The 12656-nt window shown below is 39.9% G+C and overlaps 1 protein-coding gene across 7 annotated transcripts in view; it reads left to right on the top strand.

Annotated features, from left to right (window-relative positions):
• Positions 1 to 10100, top strand: part of GNPAT (glyceronephosphate O-acyltransferase) — a 37491-nt gene extending 27391 nt beyond the window's left edge. For all 7 annotated transcript variants that reach the window (XM_053297994.1, XM_053297955.1, XM_053297944.1 and 4 more), the window contains 8 exons: positions 387 to 610; positions 1360 to 1605; positions 2766 to 2845; positions 5282 to 5422; positions 6734 to 6833; positions 6925 to 7018; positions 7863 to 7924; positions 9424 to 10100. In XM_053297994.1, the coding sequence (XP_053153969.1) occupies positions 387 to 610; positions 1360 to 1605; positions 2766 to 2845; positions 5282 to 5422; positions 6734 to 6833; positions 6925 to 7018; positions 7863 to 7924; positions 9424 to 9467 (991 nt within the window). In that variant the 3' untranslated portion in view covers positions 9468 to 10100. The remainder of the gene's footprint in view (positions 1 to 386; positions 611 to 1359; positions 1606 to 2765; positions 2846 to 5281; positions 5423 to 6733; positions 6834 to 6924; positions 7019 to 7862; positions 7925 to 9423) is intronic.
• Positions 10101 to 12656: the final 2556 nt, after the last annotated feature.

Genomic DNA, 12656 nt, shown 5'->3' with positions numbered 1-12656 from the left:
TGCTTGAAGCTCTCAGAAGTGTTTTAAAATTCCTTTCCAATAAGGAGAATGTTGTCAGGTTTTGTTTTTTTGTTTTTTAAAGTCCCCAACACCAGGCAGTCTCTTCCAAAAATTTCCCCTCCAACTTGCTGGGAGGAAATTTTTCTCTTTAGAAATGTGTTGTGTAAGCTTAAATGCTTGTACTTTTAGTTGACTAATTTTCCTGCTATTACTGAAGTGTCATAAAATCCATCCAGAAGATGTGCTTTAATATGCAAAACAATGCATGGGACCATTGGATAGATGAGGAATTGTTGTGGGGAAAATGTGCTAAAAGTTCCCTTACTTCAAAAAGCAAGATGCTCACATTGAATGACGCTGAAATGAGATTTTCTTCTCCCTTTCAGGCATATTCCCCAAAAGCCATCTGAGGAAATCCAAAAATTTGTCAGTGATGTAGCCTACAAAATGGAGCTCCTACAGATAGAGAACATGGTTCTGAGTCCATGGATATTAATTGCTGCTGTCCTGCTCCAGAATTTACCAGCCATAGACTTTGAGCTTCTGGTAGAAAAAACTCTTTGGCTGAAAGGTTTAACTCAGGCCTTTGGAGGATTTCTTGATTGGCCTGGTATGAAATGAATCACATATCTACATTCCATTTTTCAGGGCAATGCAATGTGTGTCACTCTTCAGAATCCGTTATTGGACAGTGGATCACTAGAATTGCTGCTGTAAAATATTCTTTTGGGAACTATAGAACCTATATTTTCTTAGCTTAAACAACAACATGAGGTCGCTATAGGATGCCAGTGTATGACCATGGTCCTTCCTAAATATAAAGAAATGTCCTCCTCTTCTTTCTTCTCCTTGTTATTATTAGCCTAGCACAGGAAGATAAGAGGGTGCATTCCGGGCAGGAGGCACAGGAGAGTGTTTCACACTTGTGTCTGCGCAAATGTCTCGTGAAGTGGTGGTAGCTGTTGCTGCCAGGGCAAGTAAAAAAGGAAGCCCACAGTGGGGAGGTAGCATTTGGTGCTGTGGTCTTGGGTTACCACTATGACTGCACAATAGGAAGCAAAAACATATGTGTTAGATATTGCATGGATCCAGAGAATTGTGAACAGTATGCCACTTATGGAATGGAGCTTTCCTGTCCCCTCCTCTGGCCTGAAGCCCTCAGCATCCCCTGAAAAATCAGTCTTGAGAGTCGAGGGACTCTTGGGAATAGTGCGGGGTATGGTGCAATGGGCTGCCAATGGAGGGGTTTGTTGGTGAAAATCCCCCCCTTTTCTACAAGTGCAAATGCCATTCCAGTGGAGGAAATTCTAGTTTGGATCCAACCCATTGATATATATTGACTACTTGTTTTTTTACTAGATAACGTGTGTGCCAACAAAGCAGTGAGATCCAGCCTTGCTCTACACGCAAATATTGCAAGCCTTGTCAATGGTCAAGTCGTTCTCAATGACAAAGAAATGGGACCTGCTGCTGTAGAGGATCTTGTCTTTAAACAAGCCCTCTCGATCCTCCTGTGTGGGTCCTACAGGAACCAATTGCTTAATATCTTTGTGCGACCAGCCCTTGTAGCACTTGCATTGCAAATGAGCCACTCTTCCAGAAAAGGCAAGTTCACTGTGTTATATCATACATCGGAAAATGAATCCCTGAAAATGAATGCCATTATTCCATTATGATATTTCCTAAACAGACAGGTTTTGAGACTTTGAGGCTATTCAGTTGTTACTTGGGTAACAAAGCCTTGGAGGGCTCTGTGTCTGTGGAGAGCTGAAGTAGGTCTCCATGAACTACACATTCAGAATGGTGGTAAAGAATTTTTAGTGCAGAACGATCTCCTTGTGCAATAAGGGTCTATGTCCTTTTGCCTTTTTACAGAACAGATTAGTGGCTGGTGCAGGTGAAAGCTGACTAGCACATGTGAGGTGAGCAGCACAGGGTCATACCTAGGCTGATGTCACTGAAGGACATCCTATGAGACATCCTTTAATTGTGCGAGATGGGTTTTCATCGGAATCGGCCCTCTACAGGTGCACCCAAACCCTGGGTTTTTGGTACACATGTAGAGGTGCAATTCAGATGCACATCCCTCTCGCACAATTAAAGGACGTCCCGGCAGTGTGCTGGGATGTCCTGCAGTAGCATCAGGACAGGCCCCATCTTGCTCACATGTGTGGACATACAATTGTCTGAACCAGCCCTATGCCAATGTTGAATATGGTTATGTTATAGAAAGAAAACCACTTTATAAGCTATTTTGGAAGCTATCAAGTTGGATGTATTCATTTCACCATGACCTGGTGTCCACCATGAGTGCAAACTATTTTAGTTTACTGTAAAGAAAATATGAAGCATGCATCAGTTTCCAGTTCATTATAGTGATGGAGAGAGGCTCTTGTTGCTTAGGCCATGTGATCAGGATTCCAGCCTTTGTTTAGCAAATAGTCATTCTGCAGTAGCCACTTCTTCATGGAGATGGCTCAGATGCTGAAAACTTTAGTCGCAAACTCTCGTTGTTTAAGCACAGTTCGTCTGTGACAATAGTGCGGCTCCCATTTCAGTAGGGCCTGTGCAGGAGAAACATCTAATGGATTGAACCTTCTGTTTTCTAGTGGCCCAGGCATTCATGTATAGTATAGTTCAGGTTTTTTTGTCATCGGGTCAACAATTGTTTTCTTTAAAATGGCATCTTACAGAATTTCTCTCTTAATAGCAAAGTGCTTTGATGTAAGAACTTAATTTACGAAAAGAAAAAAATTGTTTTTCAGAGGAAATCTATAGCAATTTTGCTTTCTGGCATGATGTTTTTTCTGATGAGTTCATCTTTTTCCCTGGAATACCTCTTAAGGTAAAATATTCTGTGAAATCATGAGCTATTGTTTATTAAACTTTCTCATTAACTTCATTGGCATCAGAGAATTGTGCCAAATGTAAATGAGAAAGAAGAACTTGCATGTATTCGCTTTTCCTATTGGAGGGGTCTCTTTTGTTCTGGTTTTATTTGTTTGGCAGATCTTTACTATTCACTCTTTTCAACTAAGGAGTTATGTTCTTGGCTTTAAAAAGAAGCATTTGCTTTAAAATCTAGTGGGTTATTTGGTAAATGCAAGTCTTGCCTTTCTCCATGCAAGTCTCATAAACTCAGTACTACTATTTATAGTATCGCATAAGCCATTATCTAGCCCAGAGCTGCTGAACTTTGGCCCTCCTTAAAATGTTGGCCTACAACTCCCATAATTCCTGACAATTGGCCACTGAGGCTGGGGATTATGGGAGCTGGTATTTACACTAGAATTCAGAATCAAACTGTAGTAACATTTTAAGCGTACAACACAACCAAAAAAATAGTGCATGATGCCTCTAACTGAAATGCCAATGTGGCGTTTCTGCAGTTTTTCAGCCTTTTCCCCCCTTACTGCGGCATTCACGCTCATGTGGCGTTTCTGCCCAGAATTACAGTAATAGTTTTCTGCATATCTGGAGAGTCTCCTAAGGATGCTGAAAACTCTAACTTGACTATGGGTGGGTCCATTTCACTACTATACTGATAGACCACCAAACTCATAATTTGTATATGGGGAAAGATGTGTGTAATGGTTGTGGTGGGCACATAATGCACAACAATGCAATATATAGGCATGTTGTATAACAATGCAAAGCAGAAATGAAAATAAAATCCAGCCCAAAGCATGAAATATCCAATCAGTGTGGATGTTGTCTAATCCCAACTAATAATATATTTCATTAAATCAGGGCTGTTGAACTTTGTCCATCCAGTTGTTTTTGGACTGCAGCTCCCAGCATCCCTAGCCACAGTGTCCAATAGTCAGGGATGATGAGAGTTGTAGGCCAACATCTACAGGAGGACCGGAGTTGAGCACCTCTGCATGGGATGATATGTCTGTTGTATGAGCAAGGCCTGCATGCTTAGTTATTCAAATGCAAGTAGCAGCCATGTGGAATCCTAATTCAGATTGCAACCATGGTGGGAGCTGGGTGGCCTCATATGTCTGCTATTTACATTAAAAAATAATATAAACAGGCCCTAATTGTACAGTGAATATCTCATCTGGTTTGGCCCGCATTTACTGGATATCCAGAGAGATTAAAATGTTTCCCCGTTGTTTCTGAGTGTAACCATTTTTAATATCCAATTAAATTAAATTGTGCCCAGTTTGGCCAATGTCATTGGCAGAAGGGCATTGCTAGCACTTACTTGCAAATATTTTACTCTGTCTTAGATGAGACTGGGAGTGGTTATCTCATTACAGAAAGTAATTGTCCCTCTTTGGATGGGTTTTGTACCCTGTTAATCTTGCTTTGCTATTCTTTACCAGTGGAGATGGGGGGGTGGGTCACACGCACTCTGACTGGAGCTTTTAGTTTTTGAGTTGGATCTCTGTGTTCTGACCATAATGTGGTACACCTATCCCTTTCATTGCTGGACCTTCTCACTTCACTTTGTAGTAAAAATTTGCCCCATCCCTCTTCTGCATCTGTGTGTGGATATAGATATCTGACAACTGAGGACAATACTTTGTTTCTGATCAAGTAAGCTCCATCCTTTGAAAACCTCTTGCACAATACATTTGTTGGTCTTTATGATTCTACCAGACACTCTCTTTTCACTGTACAGGAAACCTTTTGTGCAATGTCTGAATAATCTTGGGTTGTAATCCAATTTGTAATCTGTAGCTCTTTTTTAACTTGAAAATTGATCACCCTAGCAGAGATGAAACAGAATTAAAAAAAAAATAAATCACTATGAATGTGATCTACAGAGGTGATAAAATAATAGCACCATATTAGACAAGATATGTGCCTTAGATACTCTCATCTTGAAAAATTGGTTTTGATTTGGAACTGTTTAACCAAACTCCACTTCCCATTATATGATTTTGCTTCAAGTGCATACAGTTCAACTCAGTTTATCATACACATTTTGATATTTCCAAAGAGGCTAATTACAATAGAATATTAAACTGCTTATACACTCTTTTTTTTCAGGGTAGTTGATACATTTGCAACCTCCCTGCCCCCAAATACTGAAATAAAATGTTAATGGAAGCATAATTAAATATAATTTTAAAATTAGTTTTATATATATATATATATATATATATATATATATATATATATATATATATATATATATATATAAAATTGTTAGACCCACTTATTGTATCTTATTTGGCAGAAATATGGGTGTTGCATGCCTGTAGTTGCCAACATGGCATTAGGCCCACTAGGGAAAACAATAACCTATCTTCTTTTTAACCACTAGGATTTTGAAGAAGGCTGTTTCCTGCTTACCAAATGTGATGCAATTCAAATCACACCACAGCAAATCTTTGTTACAGAGAAAGGGAGCACTGTAATCACTTTCATAACAGCAATGTTCAAGCCTTTTGTGGAAGGTTACCAGGTATGAAATTAACTGCAAGTTCTTTCCTCCGGTCTCCATTCCTTTCCTTTTGTGAGAAGTATCTGACACAGTTTAGTGTTAAGATTAGGTATTTAATTTAAAAATTATCTTACTTTTATAATCCTAAGAATTTTCAAAGCACGTAATATATGTAAAAATGACACCAAAAGTCTCTAAAATCAATTTTGAAATAATAAAAGCCGTAAGTAATAAAGGCAACAATAAAATATGCAGAGAAAACACAATCTTGGCAGCGTCAGATTATGCACTGCAAATCTTAGCCTGGCACCTAAAAGCTCATCACGTTGAACACCAGATTATTTTCCCTGAGGCTTTTGAAGTGTCCCAGAGTTGGGGCACCACCACAATAATGGGAGTCATATTCTTAACATCTCTTTCTGGTTGCCCTCCACTTAACTTGGGATGGCAGGGGCATCTGGAGAAGGCCCTCCAATGGCAATCGTAGCAGAATGGCAGATCCCTTAGAGAACTAAGCTTTTTAGGGCCTTAAAAGTTTAAAACTTCTACCACAGGTGTGCTAAGGATTAGCACAGATATGACCAGGAGGGAAACAAAAATACATCTGTTTTTTATGTGGGGTTACATTCCCTGATTAACTGACTAGTTCCTCTTATTTTTGACTCATGCTATATTGTTGATGTGATTGAATCCTCATTCCACAAGAAATCTTGTTTTTCCAACACCAACTCTCCAACCCCTCACCCCATATCACATGGCATATTACTCTGGAAACTTGAAGATTTTCAAAAGCAGATTGTGATACATTGTACAGTGGCAATGGGGGTCTGCAGTTCAAAAGATTGAAGGGAGTAAAAAAAAATCCTACTAGGAATTTCCAAGCTCTTGGAGATCCTTAAAGTAGCTCTTTAAAACCCGGTTCAGCTTGTTAAAATGCCATGAAGAATTTATCATTCAGCTCGAATGTTATGTTGTTTTTAAAGAACCTTTTTCCTAGTGGGAAAGGAATGTAGTTAGTAATGCAAGGATTTCATTGTTACTAGCCCACCCGCACACAGCATCTGTGTGCTCTTTGGGGCCGGCTGTTCTCCCCTCCCTCCCACCCCACTCTCTTGCCCGCCCTCCCTCCTCTCTCTTGTCCTCCCTCTTCCCCCCCCTCACCCCGTCCAACTCCGCCACTTGCTTCCTGGGTGCGCCTCAGCCAATCAGCTGGGTGTTGGGACACACATTCCAAGGAGAATTAATTCACCCAGGAGAATTAATAATATAGATGACCAGTGGTCTAAACAAAGAAAAACTGCTCATTTACAACAATTTGATTTTTTTTCTTAGATAATCTGCAGGTACCTTTCTAAGGAAGCAAATGAGGTCTTTACTGAGCAGCAGTTTATACTTGGAGTTCGAAGTTTTGTTTCTCAGCTTCTTGAGAGAGGTGTGTGTTCTTTGGACAGTGCAACATCTTACTTCTATTTGCTCTTGAGTATCAGAACTAAGTTTTAATTGCTCTTCTTCTTCCTGCTTAGGAAGCACACAGTGTTATGAGGTGCTATCTTCAGATATGCAGAAAAATGCTTTGGCAGCTCTTGTGCGACTTGGTGCTGTGACCAGAATGAAGATGTGAGTACATGTTTGGGGCTCACAGAAGAAGACCCAACTTCTCTGTATTCAGAATTGTTCAGAAGATAGTTAAGGTGTAAGGCCTTTCATAATTGGACTTTGTTGCAGAATACCAACCAGAAAAAACTTTGTAAAAATGATTTTGACTTATTAAAGAAGATATAAACAAAATCCCTAATGAAAAATGAATATGTAAAAATACCTAATCAAATGCAGAAGGAAAGATTAAATATGACAAATAACATTAAGTGCTCATCAGTTTAACTGCTGGATAGCAGCTTACTAGTTATTTTGGCTCCCTACCGAAATCCGATTTTAAAAAAGGTTTTTGCTTGAATTGCTCCTAAAAATACATTTCCTTTGCCCATTTTCTAGGGAGATATGCAGAGATGGGACAGTCTTTTAGACAATCCTTGGGGTCCTTACCCCCTGAGTTATGTATACAGATGGTGAATTTAAAGGGGTCTTGTCGGTTGATCATGCTGAACTCTTCCAGACTGCAATCAGTAGTTACACTTGCTATCACTTTCCCTTTCGGGATAGTTCTCAAGGCATTATTAACTAGGCATACAATTGTTCAACAACTTTGGTAGGCAAAATAAATATTGGCAGTTCTTTTTGTGTCAGAGTACCAAACATGCGGGGAGGTATAATTACAGTAAACTTAATTATTCCTAAGAGGAATGGCTTTAAGTGGCCATACTGCATCAGCTGGTGTGTAAAACTGAATGCAGAAAGGCAGTCTTGCTGTACTGTTGTTCAGATGCTCAAGAAAGTATTCCTCACTTTGTATTTGTTTTTGGCCAGAGAATTAGAAGATTGTTCTTTTTTTCTCTCCCCACAGGACTAAAGGGTTTACTTACAGTGTAAGTAAAGAGGCTCTGAGTAAAACTGCAGGAATGTTTGGTAAGTGTACTTGTTAACGAGTGGGGTACTGTGAAATATGAGGCAGATTTTTCTAAAGAGACAGGGCCTTAAGAGCACATGTTTCCATTGATCCTTCTATGAGAATCAGTGCAAATGATTGTCAGTACAACAACAAATATTTATGTGCCGCTTTTCAACAAGTTTCCAAAGCGGTTTCCTAGAGAAATAATAAATAAATAAGATGGCACCGTGTCCCCCAAAGGGCTCACAATCTAAAAAGAAACATAAGACAGACACCAGCAACAGTCACTGGAAGTACTGTGCTGGGGGTGGATAGGGCCAGTTACTCTCCCCCTGCTACATAAAGAGAATCACCACGTTAAAAAGGTGCCTCTTTGCCCAGTTAGCAAGGGTCTAATGTACAAATTAAAGTACAAATGCCCCATCCTGTTATATGACTTCACATATTTCTTCACTGTATGTTTATTTCCAGTTCTAGTAGAAAAACGTGCTGTTCCTCATTGTAGAGGGAAATGTGGCACCTTGTGTCCCACCTTGACTGCTGTAACCCTGTGTGCAGTATTTTGGCTACTGAGCCGCAGACTGATGTTCATGCCATTTTATACAGCAAGGCTACTCAGGCTACTTGTCCTGAAAAAGAAGCTCCTCATTCTCCTGCTTAGAGATGTGAAGGCTTGGGGAAAGAACTTCCAGCTTTTCCATCAGGCCATCACACCTCTACTCCTGCCCACAGCAATGAAAGATTGAGCTGGATTTGGCAAGAGAATCCAGATTCTTGTTTATATACAGTATGTATGGTCTTATTGGATATTCCACGGAACTTGGAATATTTTGGCAAAGTGTAGAATTGTAAAGGTCAAGGCAGTGTAAGGCTGAGAAAGGGGATGGAAGGCAGTGCAAACAAGAAACATGGCAAGAGATGGGGAGTCCTGAAGTGCAGGGTCCTGAAATCTTTCCTACAGAGCACTGAGACTCTAGACACTAGCTGCATGTCTTCAGAGGCTGTTTAGTAATCCTACTGGATTACTGGCTGACATCCAGAGCAACAAACCTCTGGCAGAATGAGCAAAATTGTGCTAGTGTAAGACATCAGCTTACAGTATTGGTGTTAAAAGTGGGGAGTTGCAGAATTACACTATTGTGCTAGAGTTCTCTTGCACAAATGTCCCAATTAAATCAAATCAGGCATGCTGTTGTTGTGCAACCACAAGGATGCTTGCAGTAGTGCAACACAGCTAGCAGTTTTTCACTAGTGCAGCGTCTTTCTGCGAACAGTCCTTGCTCTGGATGTTGGAAACTATTTTTGTTCTGTTTTGTGTCTTTAAAAATAAATAAATGCCAGTTTACAAAATTAAGTGAGATCTTTACATTGAGAGATAGGAGGCAGATAAAACCAAAATTTGGAACAAAATCCAAATATTTGGAAGGTGAGACAAAATAATTGTAAAGGACTATAGAGTGAGCCCTTCTAATATCTCTGCCTCAGAACTATTGTGCTCTTTATTCCCATTCTTTAGAATCTAGGATGCCTGTAAGGAAACTGGTGGCTGCAAGACTTTAATTGGAGTCTTGAGTGACTTGCCCCATGCACACTGCAACTGTGGAGGAAATTATAGACAAAAGGTTACAGAAGACTAAAGAACACTCTACCTTGAAATGTTCCCATTACATAAGGTTGGGAAGAATGCCTAGAGTCAGAATGTTTTCATCCCCACTCTAAGAACTTGGTCAACATTGACATTTAGGATTATTTGTACACTGATGTTCTCTTAAGCACTGCTCCTCTCTTTCATCTACAGTTAGTATTTGGGAGAACTGCACAGGAACATTTGAAACTTATGTCAAGATAAGGAAATGGCTGGTTTTTATATACACAATTGTGTTGTTAAAAATGTAACTAAGCAACTAAGAATGTGACATTGAAAGGAATATTTAAGGAAAAAGTCATTGGTTGCTATTGTACTTATGAAGATATTATGTTCCTTTAAAGGAACTAATCCCACGAAACCCCAATTCTTAAACTGTTTTTTAAAAGGCAATTGTACATACAACTCTCTAACCATTTAAAAACTAATAAAGGAATAACTTCTGCTGCTTTCAGCTGTTGCATTTTGATGACTTCTGTGTGATAATTTGTGCAGCATTGCTGTTCCTTTATTGCTGTGAAGATTTATAAAAAACATTTTGCCAGTTATGTTCTTCCTGAGCTCTCTCTGTGTGTCTCATATATGAATATTACAAAGTTGATTCTTGGGGTTTTGTTTTGAGGCTGCAGTCTTCTGCAGACATACTTGAGTGTAAATCCCATTACCGTCTAAATAAATGTGCGTAGGATCGAGATGTGCCACACTTGGCTGATATGCTACAGCTGGAAACATAGAAAATCTTTGATCATAGAGAACAGAGTTACTGAAGGAATCACTTTTTTTCCATGCTGCGACTTAATTGCAATAGTTAAGGACGGATTTGCATGTCTGTCTCTGGAATACAAATCGCTTTGGCTCTCAGAGGATAGGGACCTACTCCTACAGCAAGATATAGCTCAAGGTTCAGATTGGCAACTTGCAGTATCATGAGCATCTATTGTAACAGTGGAAGCAATTCCTACTCCTTGTAGGATCTGTTTACTCCTCTGAGAACCTTCAACATGTCAGTGTACAGCCTACTACCCTGAGTTAAGAAAAAGGAGACATATGTCCAAAGAATTTTGGTGGATGGATGGGAGGAGCAGAAAGTAAGCAACAGACAGCATTTGGGGCAGGGGAACAGGAACTCCTTGTTTCTCAGATACTGCAGGCCTTTGGTGCAAGAGGTGTTGTTCTCTGCACACTTGTCAGCCAGCCCCCTTCTCTCTGCTCCTTTCTTCATCTTCCTAGCCCTCCCAGCTCAGGGCATTTTCCATTTAGGAACAAAGGAGAGACTCAGAAGACACAGCTTCCTTGGTCTTTCTGTGTAACTACCCCATTGCCCAGCTGCTGTTTGCTGCTTGCCTTCTGCTTCCCCCCTCTCCAATTCCACCCCCAGAATTACTAGAGATGGTGGTAGAGAGAGTTCCTCAGCCCCACTCCAGTATCCCCCCATATCAGAACTGCCACTGCCTCACTCCCAAAGGGCCTGCAGTATCAGAGAGAGTTCCTCAGTTCCCCCACCCCAGCAGTATTGCACCAAAATCAGAGTTGCAACCACCTCATTAGTAGGTAGCAAAATTTGATGAATCCTCCACCATCCCCTCCCCATGTAATTTATCACCTTAATAATTGGGGGGGGGGCTGTTGGCAGCAAAGAAAACACAGCAGAATGAACTGCAGCATATCTGCCCCAGAGAAGATGGGAAAGTAATGTCATAATTGCATCAGCCAATGGGGGTGTATTTTCTGTTTCCAGGATTGCAGTTTTTGGTAACTTTAAAGTACTTTTTAAGGAAAACTATAACAGTTCATGGACTGATTGTTTTTTCTATAAGTATTGTATGCATAATGGATTCTGAAACTTAGAAACAATGTCCATTGTCTTCATCTGTACCCATGTTGCATTTGTGGGGTTTTTTCTTTACCCTTACTAGTCAATTGTTTGCACAGATTGCCATATCACAATATAACACCATACAGCAAAAAAGATCATCTGGATGTTATTTTTATTAGAAAGTGTCAAGACATAAATTTTGTCTGAAGCCGATTTTGCTGGGGCCCTACTATGTAACACTCATAGCATAATAGTCTATCCAATCCTGCAACTGATATGCACTCATTTATAGAGAGGAGTAAAGGGTAACTCAATGCATACCCTATTTGTTCACAAATTAAAAGCTTCGTGGAGGCAAGATCCTGAAGTGTAGTATGTGAATAAGGTCTAGGCCAAATATAACAGTTAAAGCATGCAGAGGATTTGTGTTAGCTAAAAACTTTCTCAAGTTCGAAATGCTAAGATTATAGAAAAGTACTTCCCATTAAAATTATACATCCATTTTAATCCAACATGATCTGAGCCAATGTAGTTGCTGATCATAAATAAAAAATAATCAGTCAAAACAAAATAATCAAAACAAATGTTTTTACATAATATATAGTGAATATTAAATTAATTTTGTTGGAAGCCTGTCTTTCCACTTACTGTTCCAAGACTAAAAGTCCTTGCTTTTTTCAGAGCTGTCAAATATTAAAATTAGAAGCACCACTCCCTATGGTAAAAACACTCCATTGATGCCTCCCCCATAAGAGAAGGCAAGTACATGTCACTTTCCAATTAGTTGTTCCTGTAGGCAATTATTCTGATCAAATAAATGAATAAGTGATGGGCATGTAAATGATAGGCACAGCTAATGTTATTCATCTGGAATTTCCAGTACTACTACTAGAAGCACCTAATGTGCCATTTCAAGTTTCAGTGATATCAGCACAATTCGTATAGTGAAAGATGTACAATGTTTATCCCAGTTGTAAGCTGGAAATTGTAATAAAGGTATTTTGCTTCCACTTAAGTGATACTAGCAACTCTGCCCCCCCCCACGCCACAGTCATGGTTGTTTAACACACTTGGTCCCCCAAATCTCATAACATTAATTTTTAAGAGTAACCAATAGAGATGTGCATGGAACCAGTTCGGTGCTCCTCTTCTGGCGTGCCAAAGCGGTCCGATCAGCTGGCGTTTGAGCCAGTTCGAAGGGTGGGGGTCACTTTAAGGGACAGGGAAGGTTCTTCCTACTTGTCCCTCCCTACAACCCCCCCCCCCCCCGCTCACTTAAACTGCATGG

The sequence above is a fragment of the Hemicordylus capensis genome, chromosome 1, assembly GCF_027244095.1.
Source record: "Hemicordylus capensis ecotype Gifberg chromosome 1, rHemCap1.1.pri, whole genome shotgun sequence".
In the NCBI taxonomy this organism is placed as follows: Eukaryota; Metazoa; Chordata; class Lepidosauria; order Squamata; family Cordylidae; genus Hemicordylus; species Hemicordylus capensis.
Note: the sequence above shows the minus strand (reverse complement) of the source record. Positions and strands in the feature narration are given on the sequence as shown.